This window comes from Pholcus phalangioides, unplaced genomic scaffold (assembly GCF_987345545.1).
Source record: "Pholcus phalangioides strain wild (caught in Gottingen) unplaced genomic scaffold, Ppha-v1.0 ptg000007l_1, whole genome shotgun sequence".
NCBI classification, from domain to species: Eukaryota; Metazoa; Arthropoda; class Arachnida; order Araneae; family Pholcidae; genus Pholcus; species Pholcus phalangioides.
In genome coordinates, this window is record NW_028301600.1 from 33736850 (window position 1) to 33754763 (window position 17914).

The window sequence follows — 17914 nt, forward strand, 5'->3', positions numbered from 1 at the left end:
AGAGAGACAAAACATCAAACTTGTACTCAGTCTTCAATTAGTTTGTTTGCAAGGCTTTAAATACAGTATATTGGGTCCAGACAGAAATATCCCTCATTTTACTGATACTGCTGAATTTATCAAAGTAATCACAGTAACCATATCATATATAGTAATCATATCATATATAGTAATCCTTGTAAACACAGCTTTTACCACCTTGGAAGAGTTTAAAATTTTAGGAAATGTATATGAGTGTTGTAATGGTCACAGGAAAGCTGATATTGCTAAAAAAATTGTATGGATTTCATCTAATATTTCACTCAAAAATCTGTGTATGAATAAAAATGATTTGGTGACAAAGAAAAAAGGGGGAATTAGGAATGAAAGATGTGCAAAGAAAAAACTTGAGTGTTTCGATCAAGTTTGGTAAACATATAAGTAATGGGCCACTTAACATTTAATTAGTTAGCTCCCAAACTCCTAAAATAATATTTACTCAATTACTTTCAATATCAGTCAAACATTTATCCATCATTATCAGCTCAAAATTTCAAATTCACCTTAAATTCATTTTTTATTTTTAAATCTTTGAAATAAGTGTCTCATTACTGGTATATTTCACACTTCCCCCTTTCTTTTAAAAAAAAAGTTATACATAAATGATGGTGGTTATGATTTTAGTCGTTCACAGAAAATTGGCATCAAGTTCTGAATATATATATATATTGCTCACATGCTTTCATGAAAAAACTTAAATGCTCAGAGTGGAAAGCGTATCTAACTACTGAAAAGAAATGTTTTTAAACAATGGAAGTTTCATAATCATATGAAATTTGGTTAAAGGGGTTTGTCGTGTCCAACTCCTGTAGTTGTTAGTTATGTTCTATATAATTACATTATGACTGAGAAACTAAAAAATGATGTTGAATTCATGTTTAATGCAAATGTTCAATTAAAGATTGTTTTTCAATTCTAGCAAGTTTTATTTATTGTGGAATTCCATGTGTGTAGTGGAAAACATTGGATATAATTTTCGTTCCCCAGCCTAAATTATATATGAACCTGATGATATTTATAATCTTGAACATAGATCACACTTTGCTTCATAACATGAAGCAAGAAAATTTAGTCTCAAAATTTATCTACGTATTCTTGGTTTTTTTTTTCTGGCTTATTTCTAAAGAATCTTTGAATAAAAATGAATTTTTAAGAGACATTATAAATAAAACAATTTTATATGCAAAGAAGAAACTGGTGGCATATATTGAAAAAAAAAATGTTTGAAATAGATTTTTACTACTTAAATGTTATGCATTTGTGTACGAATGAGAATCATGCAATCTATATCTAATCCACAGTTTACATTAAAATTTTCTGGAAAGAGCAAAGCAAAGCATATTTATTTGTTCATTCTTTCTTTTTTTCTTTCAATAAAATACACATTACATGAAAAGTTTGTATATATTTTTTTTTTTAACGACAAAATATATAGTGAATATTGCATATGTCTAAATGAAAAATAAAGGATATTTTATATATAGTTGAATTTTGGTATTCAATGGATATTTTTTTGGTTAAAATCAACAAATGAAATTCCAAAAAATTAATTCTCTTGGGGAAATTTCGATGTCAAATGGTAATTTTTTCAAATGTTAAGTTTTCGTAAAAACTCTGGCTTTAATTGATACTTGAAAATAATGTTGAGTTATAAGTATAAACTCGTCCATTCGAGTGCTCAATTCTTAGCTAATTCAACCTTTTTTTATAAGAAAAAAAATATAATATATTGCAGCGGGGTGGGTAAAAAAAATATATATATAACGGCGTTACACAGTGCGTGGTGCTGCTGGAAAACGATCTTACAGGGAAGACGATTCTAGGACGGAATTCGATGACGTCACGAATCTCGAGGTCAGGCCTTCTGCTCTAGAAGGTATTGCCATATCTCACTCATGAACATTTGGTAACAGATTGACAATGCCATGAGAAATTTAAACAAAAAAATAGTTTCAGTGAAACTAGAATTTTTATATACTGAAGGCATCCACGAAGTTATGTTGTGGAATTCCAAAATATTTGCAAGAAATATGCAGAATTCTCTAGATTTGCTACTGAAGTTTTTATAAGACAACGAAAAATGCTGCTTGTCAGCAGAATCTAGATTGTTTCATTAAAAAGAGCTATCAGCCTATCATACTAGGCTTTTCAGGAAAGAAAACGACCGCATTCACTAGAATCAATCAGAAGTAGAGAAGAACGAAAAAGTAATTTAATTCATTCATATTGCCTAAATTCACATGATTTATTCATATAAAGTTGAATAATTAATAAAAAAAAAGTTCTTTTGCAGTTGAGTTCAGTTTTTTAAATCCTTCTGAAGAAAATGAACCTCTTATCCTTATCTCTTTTCCATGTTAAATTCAACTCACTTTACACAATTTCGTCTTGCGCAACTATTTTCCAGATCGAATTAATCACATACAGCGAGGGATGCCTGTATTCATGAACATTACTTCTAAAAGATGTATAAAAGTATGCCAAATGTTTCTTCTAAAAATTTCAATTTTCATTGCATGTTTTCCGCTTAAAGCATGTGAAGTTTTTAAAATAAATTTCATGAAACTCACAGGAAATCTGACATGCTATAATGAAATTTAACATAAAATAATTCAATATTGAATGACACATGAGCATTTGAAGGAAATGATTTGAAAATATGCATTTGCAGAAAATATCAATTTCATTTCTTCATAATTATGTTATCAAATATACAGCTAAACTCCATATGAAAATTCCTGTTAAATGTAATAAAAATTCAAAAATATGTCGGGTGCAACAGCCCAGGTCGATAAGATATATGCTTCAAGTACCAAAGGATGCTAAGGTGTTGCGAGTTCGATACCCGATTCATCGTTATCAAAATCGCTCCTGAGGCAGAGGTACAAAAAAAACAGCAACATCATGACCTTAATGAATGAATGAGCACCAGAACTTTGCCACTGAACTTATTCTGTTGCCGAGATCTCTTCCAGCAAAGCTTCATGGCAGAATCCGGAACACTTCATTTTGAGTCAAAAAGGGAAAAAAAATTAAACATACAAAATTTTTTTTTTTGAAAAAATATATTTTTTCCCCGGACAATTGGGTATTGTTGTGATTCACAGATTTTGTGGTAATAACAGACGAGATGGGGTTGAGAATTATTCGAGAAAAGTTTTGGGGTTTCATCAAAAAAAATGAACGTACACTAATAAAGGCATATTTTAGAAGCAATTGAAGGGGAGGGACCCATGTCATATCATGTTATTTTACACTTACTATATTATATACAAGGATACAACAAACAAAATGAAAATCTTACTGCATAATATAAAACATCCATCAGAGTAAGTTATCTCGCTTAACACCTTGCTGGTAAGCAAATGGATTTGATTGGCCTAGTTAACTTGTGGGTTAGAAGCCAGCATCGGTTTTATTGGGTTGAGTTCACTCGCTCGGGTGGATTAGATAAAAATATTCAAAAGAAAAAAATCCTGTGCCATCTCGCTCAGCACCTAATTCGGTGAGCAGCATGAATATGACAATATGAGTATGCAGGTGTGTTGTGGACATGAAATACATATAGAATTGGAATAGGAGGAGGAAAATGAAATAAAAAAATACACACATATGCATACATTTATATACACATATACACATTATATATATATATATATATATATATATATATATATAACTGCCAGGTTGAGTCGTCTTGCTCTACACCTATTTTGGTGAGCAATGTGGGATTAGTTTAAATGAGGCATTGTCTGAAGAGAGCTTTAGTTAAGGATTAGCTTTGGTTTTGTTGTTTTGGTTAGCTTGCTCTGTCTGGTCATATTTATTGAAAATGAATATATATAAAATGTAAATTACATGTAATGATTATTATGAGACCATTTGTGTCCTCCTCCCCAGCACCCCGCTAGGTGAGCTGAACGAGGTACACTTGTGGTCAAATTTACATTTTTGTTACGGGAATGTCATAAAAATTGACATTATGACCACAGAAAAATAGCCTGTCTACCCTCTCTGTGATATGTAAAAAAAGGCAAAATGTAGAACACTGCCATTCAAAATCAGCAATATGCATTAGGTCCCAGTCTAATTACTCTGTTGCTGAAAAGGAAAAAAAGTAGCCTAGCATCTGGGATGGCAACACAAAATATGGGCCGAGCCACCCAGCCATAGACTGCTACCGAAAAGGAGAAAAGTGGCCCAGCGCACAAGATGGGCTTGCCTGAGCACACAAGCCAGAGTGATGCGACACAGAGCCGGGCTGGTAATAAGACACATCCAAACAAACGACTAACTAGAATATCGGTCTAGGGACATGTATGTTTGTATATATTCCAATTTTAATGACAAATGTTCAAAAGGCGTTGTCGCCCATATAAGATTAATATTAAATTTTTGGTTTCAAATAAAACCACCTGGGGAATTCTGGGACCGGGGTGCCTGGGGCCATTACTCAGGCCCCTTCTCCCAGGGTGGAGTGAAGCTGCTAAAGCTCCATGCCTGCAGACAGTACTTAGAAGATTAAGGTGTCGGGAGGGGGTGCTTGCTGGGGCTTCACTATCGAGTGCTTTGGGCCATCACCCCTGGTTCTCCCCGGCATGACCCAACTCACATGGGTAAAGGGCTTATATCCTGGAAGGGACAGAGCCCAGGTCTTGTCTAGTCTGACAGTCTAATTACCCTCACATGCACAAAATGACTATGGTGCAATAAAAATGATCAAAAAGATATCAAGTGACGCACTTATCTATGTTACTTGTTAAAAGTAGTAAAGGTATTTTCCACAAATTGGTATTTTGATTATTTTCTGTCATTTGATTATTTTGAGAACTAGCCTGCAGCATTATTCAGATGAGCAAAAACAAGTGTCTAATGCTATACAGGGTGAATTCGACCTATTCTGCCAAACGAAATGGGGTGATAGATGAGCCCAAGTGGATCATGAAACACCCCACTAACCCTGTCCTATCTCAAACCGTTTGAGTTATGTTGGATAATCAATTATGGGAAAAAAATAAGTCAAGTTTGAAAAATCCAAACTTGTGAAGTTTCTGAAAAACCGACAAGCAAACTAAATACATATTTAGAAAAACAAAAAAATTCTAATAAGGTGACACCATTTTCATTGAAATATCTAGATTCATTGACGAGCTATAAGCGCTGAAAGATCTGCAACATTTAAAATCGAATTATCACTAAATTCTGTAATCGTCAATTCTGCTAACACCCTTCTAGCTACGATCAGTCAAATTTACCAAAAACTTATTAATTTCACCAGCTTTCGAAAGAGCCTATAATGAACCGTATCGGTGTTTTGGTTCAGGAGAAAGTCAGCCTTATGTTTACAATACGCTTATCGGCACATTCGCCCAAGTAGAGGTTAGACAAACATTTGGCAAACAAAACGAAGGTGGATGAAAACGTGGACCTATCAAAACATCTCCAATCACTCTAAGCCAAATATTCAAGCTAAATCGCATTTGAAATGATGAGTTTCACATTACAAAGGGATTTTTTTTAGCGTAATGATGTCAATTATGTAAATTTAATGACATCGAGTGAAAAGTGACTCACCTGTCCAAAGTGTCAATCTCAGGAAATGGTATGCTTTAATATCTCGCTCTAACAGGCAACAGCAAATGGAATCCGGCTTTAGGAAGTCCAAGTGCTGTAATTCTTGTACTGCTGTGAAATGGTATGGATGGTACTAGTTTTTCTACAAAACATTCATCACTCTTTTTTGTGAAATTCTCTCACAAGTAAGCGTGAACTAACACTTGGCTCTTCTTCCGTTAGGTTGAATACAAACTCCTTGACGGTGGCAGAGCGGCGATCCTGGCCTTTTTTGTATGCCTTACCTAATGAACCAGTCTGTCTTTGGTGAATCGTTGTAAATACAGAACGGTTAAACATGCGATGTGGGTAATGCAGATGGTGCTCTCAGAGAGTTACCATTACAAAATCCATAAAATGAAATGCATATCCCTGTACTCTTCATTCACAAAATGAGTCAACCATTTACAGGTTAGAAGGTATAACTACTTGATCATTTTAATGACTGAAATCGAAAAGAAAATTTCGAAATACAAGGGGAATAAACTACAGAATAAGAACCAACTTGGTTAATTCGTATCAATGTAAGAAAAACACAAAGTAGGAAATAATAGAAAGCAAGTGAGCGCAGCATGTAAAAAAAAAAAATTACAATGTTTCCATTGCATTAAGGGTTTTTGTGTGCGTCGCTGTAAGTTACCAGGCAAAGACACATTGAAAATGAACAAATAATTTATTAGGTTTCCTAACAACAAGAATTCTGAACTGAAAAGTTAATCACCTCTTTCACGAATCAGGGAATTTGAAGGGGTCGAGGCAAATGCAAATACACAAACAATCAGTCCTCTTGATTAGAAGTAGTAAAGCGTCCGTAAGGTCCAGTCGATAACGATGAAGCCATAGAATCCAATTAGCAGCGACAAGCAGTCAACGGTGATGATGTCTAGTCCGTAGGTCTGGTCGGCGTGGATGAGATCATAGGGTCCGATAGGCAGTGATGAGTGACCGGCAATGGCGACGAGTCTGTAGGTTGCAATAGGCAGCGATGAACAATCGGTATCAAAATCGTAAAATCCGGTCGGCCGAGAAGATAGATCAGTGATGACTCCGTAAGATCCCAAAACGATTGGTGGCGACTCCGTAGGGTCCCGGTCGATGAAGGTGAGCGATCGACAAGGAGTCCATAGATTCCAGTTGGTGGCAATGACCGATCTGTGACAGTGAGTCCAGTTGGTGGTGATGGATGCGTAGGCTCCCGATATTGGATTTAGTCCATCTGATGATGGAGTAAGAACGTTCAAGAACGGTAGGTTGGTCCAGTGTAGCAGATTGAGAAGAGTTTATCTGACAACTCGGCATAGTCAACTTCTGGTGGAGGTGATCCTCAGAAAAAAAGGGGAAGTTCAATCCCTTATTTTTCAGAGACCTCAGCAATAACTTGGCAGATCGCTTCTAAAGATGGAGAACTCTTAGCACACCAGCAGTGCTCACCCGCAAACAAATCACAAATGCAGCCAAGTAAGAAGGAACTATGCCTTCTTATAGGAGATAAAGTGCTCCTAGCACCAGCTAGGCTTATTTGCATACCAGAAAGAATTTCTCCGCACTAGTGCAGTGACGTAGCCGAAAAACATGTACGTATATGTGAGGAAGATGTCACTCCTTGAGAGACGTACAATCTAGGATACTTGTGCGATTTCAGATTGGAGATCATTACAAAATCGACTGAGCTAATGCAATAAACATCAAACAAGCCAATAGGCGTATGCTCGCTAAGGTGGATTGACTCACCGTTTTTATAACTTTGAGTAGAATGCGCGCAGTGCAGGAAGCTTGGAGCATATCTGCATATCTCAGATAGTGATAGATTTACATACGTTTTCATCTACCTTAGTTTCGTTTCCCAAATGTTTGGCGAACCGAGGGTGAATGCCAAAGAGGGTATTGCAAACAAAAGGCTAAATTGCTCCTGAACCAGAACACCAGTATGGTTCATTGTAGGACCTTTCGAAAGCTGGTGGAATGGATAAGTTTTTGGTAAATTTGACCAATTGTAGCTGGAAGTAGGTTTGCAGAATTGACAGTTACAGAATTTGGGGACAATTTGATTTTAAATGTTGCCAATTTTTCAGCACTAGTAGCTCATCAATGAATCTAGATATTTCAATGAAAATGGTGTTCATCTTATTCGAATTTTTTCTGTTTTTTCCAAATATGTACTTAGTTTGGGTGTTGGTTTTCCAGAAACTTCACAAATTTCAATTTTTTTGAAACTGGTTTTTTCAGATGCATTTTTTTCCATAATTGATTATCCCAAAACTCAAAAAAGGGTTTCAAATAGGACAGGGTTGGTGGGGTGTTTCATGATCCACTTGGGCTCATCTATCGATCCCCTTTTGTTTGGCAGAATAGGTCTGATTCACCCTGTATAAAAGTGCTTTATCACAACTTCTGCATATGATGTCAAAATGAACAAACTGAAGGAAATGTGCGAGACTAACAACTTTTTTCTCAGCCCAACATATTAAGGAAACAGGTATTTTCAGGATATTATGCCGAGGTGAACTTGGAAAGAAAAGTAATATTAGCACGGTAAATTTACGATTTTATATGACAGTAATTCATAATTGGCTGAAAATTTGAGTACTAGTTCCTCTTTACATGTAGAACAAATCCTGAAAAGTCATCCAATTTTTCATGTGAGCTTAAATCCAAAATGGCGGATTAAAGATGGCTGCCAAGCACTTGGTGGGAGAGTTGCCAGGTTAAATTTTGAAGAGAGTTTTGGTTACATCCTTATTGTAGCAGATGTATCGCAGGTCAACAAGGTGTTTCATAAATACTTCTCCAATTTTAATCACCTTTTGGGGATCAAGTTGAGAACTGTTGAACTGTGAAATCAAAGAACGCAGTTCATGATTTTGCTTTATCAACTTAAAAGTAGATTTCCCCTTTTTGAATATGGCAGTGGCTGCGTGCAGGAAAAAAGCTTCGTTTATTGGCCCAATAGCTTCTTGTGTTTTGGTAATGCTGCAGTATTTTTCTTCGTATTTAAAGTAGTGAAGGTGAACACGTAAATATTTTTCTCCGATGTTAAAACAATATAAACAAGTAATTATTTAAAAAAATAATGAAATGACTGAAAATAATCAAAATATCAATTTGTGAAAGATCTCACAACATACAGCTACTTTCAGTAAGTAACTTAAACTACAATTGGTTGAAAACTTTGCATGTTATAAGAGAAAAACATGCAATGAATATTTGAATTTTTAGAAGTAACATTTTTTTTAGAAGCAATATTTGGCATATATTTTTACACATGTATTTTTTCAAAATAAAATTAATATCTTCATGAACATACATGTTATTTTTGCAGAAAACGTGCAAACATTGCTGAGAGCAAGTAAAATATTTTATGAAAGTTACAAATCGGTTGCAGCTTCCTATGATACGAGGTTAATCAATAACATTTTTTTCTTTATCCAATTTCTTGTTGGTCTCCTAAACCAAAGGCTGAATTTTCACTGGAAAGTGTGAATATAAATTGTTTATGCCCAAAATGTAAAAAAAAAAAATATTTTTCTAGAAATTCGAAAAAATCTCAACTCTTCACTGTGAACACTGACTTATGGTGAAATGTTATATATACACAAATATAATACAGCATAATTATTTCATATATAACAACATAATACATGATATAGCAAGTCACAAGTGCAACTTGATTCCAACCATTTACATTTGATGCTCACATTTTGATTATCTTATTTTTGTTACAAGAATTTTGCATTAAAATGAGTGAATTTTATGTATTTAATGCTGTGAATATCATATGAATCATCATGACTCATTTGTATCAAGTTGTATCTATAGAGAGAGAGATGTAGTAATTGTGTAAGTAAGAACCATTATGAGAAATTGATAATCTAAATTTACAAAATTTGGAATATGATACTCTGGCATTTATAAGCTGTTCTATTCCCTTTTTTAAGTCGCTTTTATGATATTTTTTCTCATATTAAAGTAATCAACACTCAGACTACTACTACATCATATACTACTGTCTAGGAACCTCTTAGCATTTTACTAGCTTTTAGCTACTGCTCTCTTCCCTGTCCCAGCTTTCTTCATCACATTATGAATTAACTGTTCTGTGTTCATTCAAATATTTTTTCTTTCTCTTTGTATTTTCTTTCAATTATTGTATTTAAACTCTAATTTGTATAGTATTGTCGGGACAAATAAATTATGTTATACTTATTTAAATCATGTAACTTTTTCCACAAATGAAAGACCAACATGCTTTTTGTCATCATTGATTGCATCTTATTTTTTGTGCACATTGGGGGGGGGGGGAAAGACCTCTCATGGCATAAGTGCTGCATGAGGCCATAGGTTAAAAAAAATCTGAAAAAAATATTAGTGTGCTCTATGCAAGTGACTCATTGACTTAGCTGCCACACTTTTCTAGGATAGAATTGAACTTTCATAGAATTACTGTTTTCTGGTATTCTACAAACAAATGTGTTAGAAAATGCTTGATGAATGCTAAAAATCAATTGTGAATAACTAAAATGTAATCAATTGAGATATATTTGAATTCAATACAATAATGTTCATAGTTAAACATAAGTGCCGTGCTAGACAAGGCCGTCTTAAGAGCATCATGGGCCAAGTGGTTTTTCTGAGGCCCTACCTGGTAAATTCTAGAAAATTTCAACTGGATCTCATTTGTGTGAGGCCCCTGTGCCTGGGTGGGCCCATGCATTAAGACGGCAATGGTGCTAGATAGGCTAAGAGCCCGAGTGGCATGGTGGTAAGATGCTCGTCTACCATCATGAAAGTTGTTGTCAGGGTCCCGGGTTCGAACCCAAGGGAGGATCTAGATAAGATATTTTTCCAAACGAACTCGAGGCGACCACCGACAGACAGCACCTTCACTTCCAACCCATCTCACTAATGGCAGTAAATTGCAATATAGCGATATGGCCAGAGTTGGTTTTTGGTGAAGTAGATAGGCTAAGAAATACAGTAACTGATTTTCAGGTTTACTAATATGTCTGTATCAATACTGTCTCTACACAAAATTTATTTCAAGTCAATTATGATCATAAACCAGTTAAGCATACTTTAGCCAGCAAGTATTTTTCAAATTTAAATTCTTTCATGAAGCCTGTATATGATAAAAAATTCTTGAGGGGGGGGGAAAAAAGGTATACTTCAAAGTAACCAAATCTGGGATTGCAATCAATGTATTTCTGCTCACTCTCCCATGTATTTTATTTTTCAAAGCAAGCACTTCCATCCCTTCCTGAAGGTTCTGAACCAGAAAAATTTGATTCAATCAGGTTTTAATGTACAAACAAATATGTATACTTACTGTATTTGTGAGGCCAATCATATTCGTACCATTAACTTCTAAAATAATATCTCCAACAAAAAGATTCTCACTTGCCATAGCTGGTTGTAAAGGATACAGCTTGCTTACTCGAATCAATTGGGAAAATAAATCCGATTTTGATGAATCTTTACCACCAGATATGCTAAATCCAAAACCACGATTGTCTTTTTTGATTGTAACTAAATGCGTATTTTCTATTAAAAAAAAAAAATGTTTAAGCAGCTCTTAATATGGTTAATAAAGAAATTGAATTTGAGAAAAAAAAACGACATTCATTGCATTTGGGGAGGAAATTTAAATGGATGCTGAAGTTCAAGTGACCATTCTGCTTCAAAACAATGCTTGGTCATTAAAATTTGGCATACTGCTTTAACCCTTTGTTGCTCAGTGTTCCACTGCATGGAACACCTAACTTGACTGGCTTCTCAAACCGTTAAATTCAATTATAAATGGATAAAAATAGGTTTACCATTTACTTTGAACTTTCCTTTTCAATCATATATGGTACCACTAAACAAGGCAAACCATGATCTTTAGCTGTGATGCATTATTTAAAATCCTCGTATTTACAAAAAATTTTGCATATTTTTTTGAGATACAAAAAAAATTGCTTGGAAAAAATTTCTATGTTATATTGTTGGCTGTACTCTAAACTATTTATTTTATATTATTTTTAATTTTTTATACAGGAAACATAAGAAAAATCATTGAATAAAATGTGTTCCATCAACTGGAACACTGCGCCACTAGCTCTTTTCATATTACACAACTGAACGCGATGAGAGAAAACATCTGTTTTCCTCTGTTTGGAGGGAATGAAGTCAAGCCGTCAGATGCTGCGAGGGAGGGTTGGTTGTCCATAACAAAAACAAGAAAAATATATTCCATTTGTAAGAAATGCGATCCTCTGAAATTTCGTGGGGAGGTTTCAGGCCAGTGGCGTAGCCAAGGGGGGGGGGAGCAGAGGGAGCAATTGCTTCCCCCAATCGAAATTTTGCCTACATTGGCGCCTATTTTTCTAAATGACTTTTGATCTTTAAAAAAAACTTGAAAAATATTGACTTTTTCATTTTCTACCTTCATTGACTAAAATGATGAGTAAGGGAAAAAAATCTACATTTATATTTGCGCCTCTTACAGTTTCACAGTGATTGGGTTTGTACTAACCCGTAAGAGAAAAAGGAAAAAAAAATAAAGGGCAGGTTTTCATTACCATTTTTGACAATTGCTCTCAAGCTCTTCATCTGGAAGCATGTTCAGATCAGCCTCTGTTCCCTCACCTTTATTAAAGGGCAGAATCTTGCCCGTTTCTAGCTCTAACTTTTTTTATTGCTATTGGTCGTTCTCGGTAGAGCTCCTTGAAATACCTTTCATAGGTATGAGGATATGGCGTTCACGAAATGTTCATTCTGTTCTGAAGGCCCACCAAGAGCTTTGACTAAGGCGCTTTTTGAAGAAATTAAGCACGGGAACCTATTGTGGACAGACCATTGAACCTATGAAGTAATGGCTAGGATTCAAGCTCCAAGAAGTATCGCTTTTTCTTTGGGCACCTTATGTAGAGCTTGAGGCATAGGCGGAGATAGACTTGGAAGTCTGAGGGGAGGGGGAGCACGATGTCAATTTCTCTTGAAATATATACGTTAGATCAGTCGACTCCACCTTTGATGCTGGGGGGGGGGGACAATGCTCCCCTCCCCCGTATCTCCACCCATGGCTTGAGGTCCTAGAAATACCACTTTATGTATGGGGGGGGGAGACTTAGCTAGATTCATATTCATAACGCCTAGAAATGCCACGTTATCTGCAGGTGCCTTGGCAAGAGCAGCTAGCTTGTGTATAGGGTAGTGTCAAAGACTAAGAAAAGTTGGAAAACAGATTATCATCGTTATTTGTTTCTTTATTTCCCACAACAACACATAGGTGGTCTACGCAGGGTCGTCTTATGGGTATCAAAGGGACTTTTCTAATGCCCTTTACCTGTTCAGAAATGTCTGCCTAACAGATCACTCTCGAAAATTTTAACTGGATCTCATCTTCATGAAGTCCCTTTTGCACTTGAGGCACCTGAACTGGGGCTGGAATTGTCCATGTATTACGAGGAAAGTTTAAAAGTAACTGAAGATACATACGTATACTATTTCAGAAAAACAGACTCCACGAAACGTTGAGTCTTAAAAGATTATCTAGTGTTATTCAATTGGCACTTATCCGAGCGCTTACGATACTTTCTAATATGAACTATGGCGTCCTGAGGTTTGCCTACTTACCCGAAGGCCCTCTGATCAAATTACGAGGGGAAAAATCCAAGAAATTATTAGTCCAGAGGATTCTCAAACTGTGCGTGACCAACCTTTGTCGGGGGCACCGAGGAGCATCCCGAAGGATTTTCAGAGATTCTTTGTTAAACTTCTCTGGGGAGCCGCGTACAAGCATTGATTAAAGTAACGGGGCACTGTGGATGGAAAAAGTTTGAGAACCCCTGCGCTAGTCTGTACCATTCATCACTCTACATACTGTATTTCCATTCTTCTCTGATTTGTTATAAAACACATCGCATGAATTTATTTCACTAGAAATAAATATACATATACTATGCGCAATGCCTTTTTAAGTTTTTCAACTTCGAGCTAAACTCCCCTTTACATAGTATCTCCAAAGGGAGCCGGTAGATAATAAAACAAAAAAAAAATTTCAATCGATTCATATACCTGCCTCTTTCACTTCGATTCGGAAGATGAGCAGTTGCATTACAAACACACCTCAAAGATACTTAAATAAATTACGGACACATACGCAATTTCTGGCACGCACTAATTCGTTTGAAGCAGTTCCTAACGTTTTTGGATTCAGGTCACCTTCTGCTTGGGCGTCTGCAATTTAGTAGTATGTGATAACCACTGCGATCATGTGGGCATCATGATGGATTGATTTATCCCGGTTTGAGCCGCACTACTGGTACAGTGGCAGTTGACTGAAGCGAGTCTTTTTTCTTTCTTTTTTTTTCAATTTCTAGGTATGAATGCTAACCGATCTTTCGTTTGGAAAGCCTTCCTGCAGAGAGCAGGCAGGCTTTCACTATGGTATTTGCATAACACGAAACTTCAGACATCTGTCAGTTTTACTTCTAATATGGAAGACTGCAAAACTTCGCGAACTGAAACCATGCATAACTATGACATCATATATACATTATGGTCATGCATAATATAAGAAAGAACTTTCCGGCATGCATTAATTTGTTAGAAATTCGGTAAGAGAAATGTTTTTCTATGATTGAGTAGAAGTAGTGTACATGTGATACGTGCTTACGATAAGAGTGTAACATAATAAAAGCAATTAAATGGAAGCATGAAGATTTCTCTGTATTTTCATATCTTGGAATAATTTTAGAGAAAGAGAAAAAATATATATTTTTTCTTTTTATTTTATTCTCCTACCATTTTTTATATGTTAATCTAATATTTTTTTCAAACTACCTGTTAGGGTGACTTCCTAGTTGTTTTTTGTGTTTGCATTTGCATGAGTACACAAAACATAAAATAGAATTTACATTAATTGAAAAATTAAAATACATTTTAATCAATTGAAAGGTAATTAATTTAATTTGAAAAATAACATCAACTGAAAACAAAATAAATTTGATTTTTATAAATTGGGAAATTCAACGTTCTTTCCACTACTGCATAATTTTAAGTTTGCGCCTTAAGCACGAACAAAAAATGGCGCCTTTCACAATTTCGCTCCCCCACGGACCAAAACCTGGCTACGCCACTGTTTCAGGCAGGGATGATTTTATCAGTAGTTCGAGTTACCTTTACTTAGAGCTGCACGAATTATTTTGCTCTTGTACATTTTATATAATTGTGTATATATATATTTTTTATATATACATAGCTTATTTTTTCTGTATTATAAATATAATTGTAGTTAATTTTTTTATTAATTGCTCTGTAAATGGCACGGAGAGGTCTGCTGTCTTCCAGAAGCACTGAAATTGCTTGAGGAATTGCCTTCGGGTAGCGAATAGTTTGTGCTTTCACCAAAAGGGTCTAACGTGCTTTGAAAAATTTCATTAAGTCAAAAAATAGATTGATTGTAAATATTTTTGCACATAGGACTTGTTTGTATATAGGAACTGTAAATATTTATCTCATTATTTCATAAAAAATCTTATAAGAAATTTTTTGGGGGATGGAGTGTGAAAATGCAGGCCTCCCTGTGATGCACCCTGGGTCATGCTAAATCTGCTACACGGGTATAATAGTGTTTTTTTATTCATGTGTAAAAGCTTCTACTTATTTACATGCTTCACTGCGATGCTCACTTAGACGCACTTTTGAGAGCTCTAGTGGCACAGTGTTCCAGTTCATGGAACACCCACAGAATCAAAACAGTAAATGCAATCTTTACAAAATTATACCTGCATACTCCTTTAGGCCTAAGTAGACAGCCTACAACTTTTGTTGAAATTCCAACTTTAAAGGGTAGTGTGCCATAAAGGGTTAACAACCTTCTAGTATTAATGTTAATGTTCTTTCTGGTATGAATGACATTTCAGATAGTGTGGAATTAATAAATTTTACATAAACAATACGTCAGCATTTACTTTGGAGACATGTTTTTGAATTTTTAGAAAAATACTTGACAAATTGTTTTGAAATTTCAAAAATGTGAACCTTATGTTTGTACTCTCACTTTTCATTAAGTCACTAGTGGATTTAGGGGACCAACAAGAAATCAGATAGGAAAAAGATGTTGTCGATATCTTCCCTGTATAAAAGAAAACTGCAAATTATTTTTACTTGCTTTGTGTAATATTTGTATGCATTTTGGTAAAAAATAACATGCATATTCCTGAAGATATACAAATACAAATGCAACACCACAGACAAAATGCCTAATGAGATTAGGCATTTTGTAACAAAACTAAACATATGTACGTTTAGTAGAAATGGGACAAACATTTGGCTGCTATTCTGTATTTGGCCATTTTGCCGAATATTTGGTTCGGTAGAATAATACTTAGGTATTCAGCAAAATATTTGTGCTAATCTAAGCCCACAAACTGATTAAAAATATATACATATTATTGGAATTTTTCTCATAAATTAAATTACTGATTATATTTTATCCGTGTGGTACATACCTATCCCTATTTGTGCAAGAGGCTATGTCAGGGTGAATTTCTAATACACAGAATCAATTTCTTTTTAACACGTTACAATTTTATATCTAATTAAGAAAATGTCAACCATCATTTACTCTCAAGTATTAATGCATGGTAAAATTGCAGTAGCTCAATAGATTTTTTGCCTACGTACATCCTTCAGTTAGTGAATTTGTGTAATTCATGCTCACTTCCACCTTATTGCAATAGGATTCTATTTTTAGTTTCATGTTTTACTTATCCCAGGTACAGTAATACCCAAGCTTACAAATTGTCTGCATAATAAAGATTTTTTTGTGATTTTTCTGCTTCAGCTAATAAATACGGATTCAGCTATTGAACATTTTTGATGATATGAACGCGCTAACATAAAATAGCCAAGTCATGAGCTGAATTTTTGCACCAATCATCATCAGAATTGGGAGTCACAAGGGAGTGATTTACTCATGTCCACCTCGGAATTTTTTTTCAGATGTATTTCTCTGAAATTCTTTGAATCATATATAAAATGAAAGATTCAGCCACAATAAAAAAGGCATTAAAAAAAAGCCTATGCTTTCAGAGCATGCATTCTTTCAGTGCAAGACTCTTAGCATAAAACTGAACAGTCTAGGAAATTATCTTCTCCATCAGCATGTATCAGACACAGGAATGAGCTGACCAAATCACAAATAGATGGGGACACTTATAAACTCAATTGGGTTGCGTGAACATGAGCTTTACATTAGATTAAAGCTGGTGTTGGTTGTGTACATGCTGGAAAATAAAAAGATTTACAGCATTTCTCATCGTCCTGTATACTCTCATTTATACAATTTTGAAGCTTTTCATTTTAACCTTCAATCAGTTTGTCTTTTTTATAGCATTCCTTGGTGTTTCAAAAACTTATCTTAACATTTTGGCCAGACGCTGGAACGAATCAAACAATTTTCCATATAAATGGAAACCTATGGGAAAATCACAGTTCAGCTAGCGAATGCAATTCCAGAACAAAAATCATCTTTGTTAGATGAGGTATCTTGCTATATTAAAATACAATATACCATCGTTAAATTTGATTGTCATGGCAATAAAAATCTTTGTTACCAGTATTTTAACATTTATTTAAATAATAAATAGCATAATTAAAATTCAATATCAATCATTTGAAATTACCAATTTTATTTTCAATTAACGACAATTTTATTCCTCATTTTTATTTGAAGAAAATTGATATTTGGCTGTCGAATATTTGGTATTCTGCCAAATCACTATTCGTCCCATCCTCAATGTTTAGTGTAAAAATTATAATTTTTAATGCTTTTTACTTATAACGCACAGAGTTTTTAACTAAATTTCAAAAATCTTACAGCACAAATTTGACACCAAACATGAGAGAGACTGTAATGAGATTTAAAATGAAAAAATTCAATATTCAATGAGGTATGAGTAATTTTGAGAAAATGATTAAGTATGTATGTGCAGAAAATGTAAATTTTATTTTTTCACAAGCCTTATACAAGATGTATAAGGCAACTTATATAAAAATTCCAGTTGAATATCATGAAAATTCATAAACATGTCTGATATAGTGAGCTGTAATTGAAGTTTCAGGCTGAAAGTAGCTATGTTAGGAGATTTTTTACAAATTGGCATCTTGATTATTTTCTGTCATTTGATTATTTCTAACAGTTTGTTTATGTTGACATCATACACCTGTGTTATGCTCAAGCTCTTCTAAGTAGAATAACAATGTTTTTGCTCATTTG

General features: G+C 34.6%; 1 protein-coding gene across 2 annotated transcripts in view; it reads right to left on the reverse strand.

Moving 5' to 3' along the window:
• The window catches only part of LOC149085214 (uncharacterized), a 123710-nt gene that overhangs the window by 49253 nt on the left and 56543 nt on the right, over nt 1–17914 (reverse strand). For both annotated transcript variants that reach the window (XM_089233078.1, XM_089233079.1), the window contains one exon: nt 10976–11190. In XM_089233078.1, the coding sequence (XP_089089204.1) occupies nt 10976–11190 (215 nt within the window). The remainder of the gene's footprint in view (nt 1–10975; nt 11191–17914) is intronic.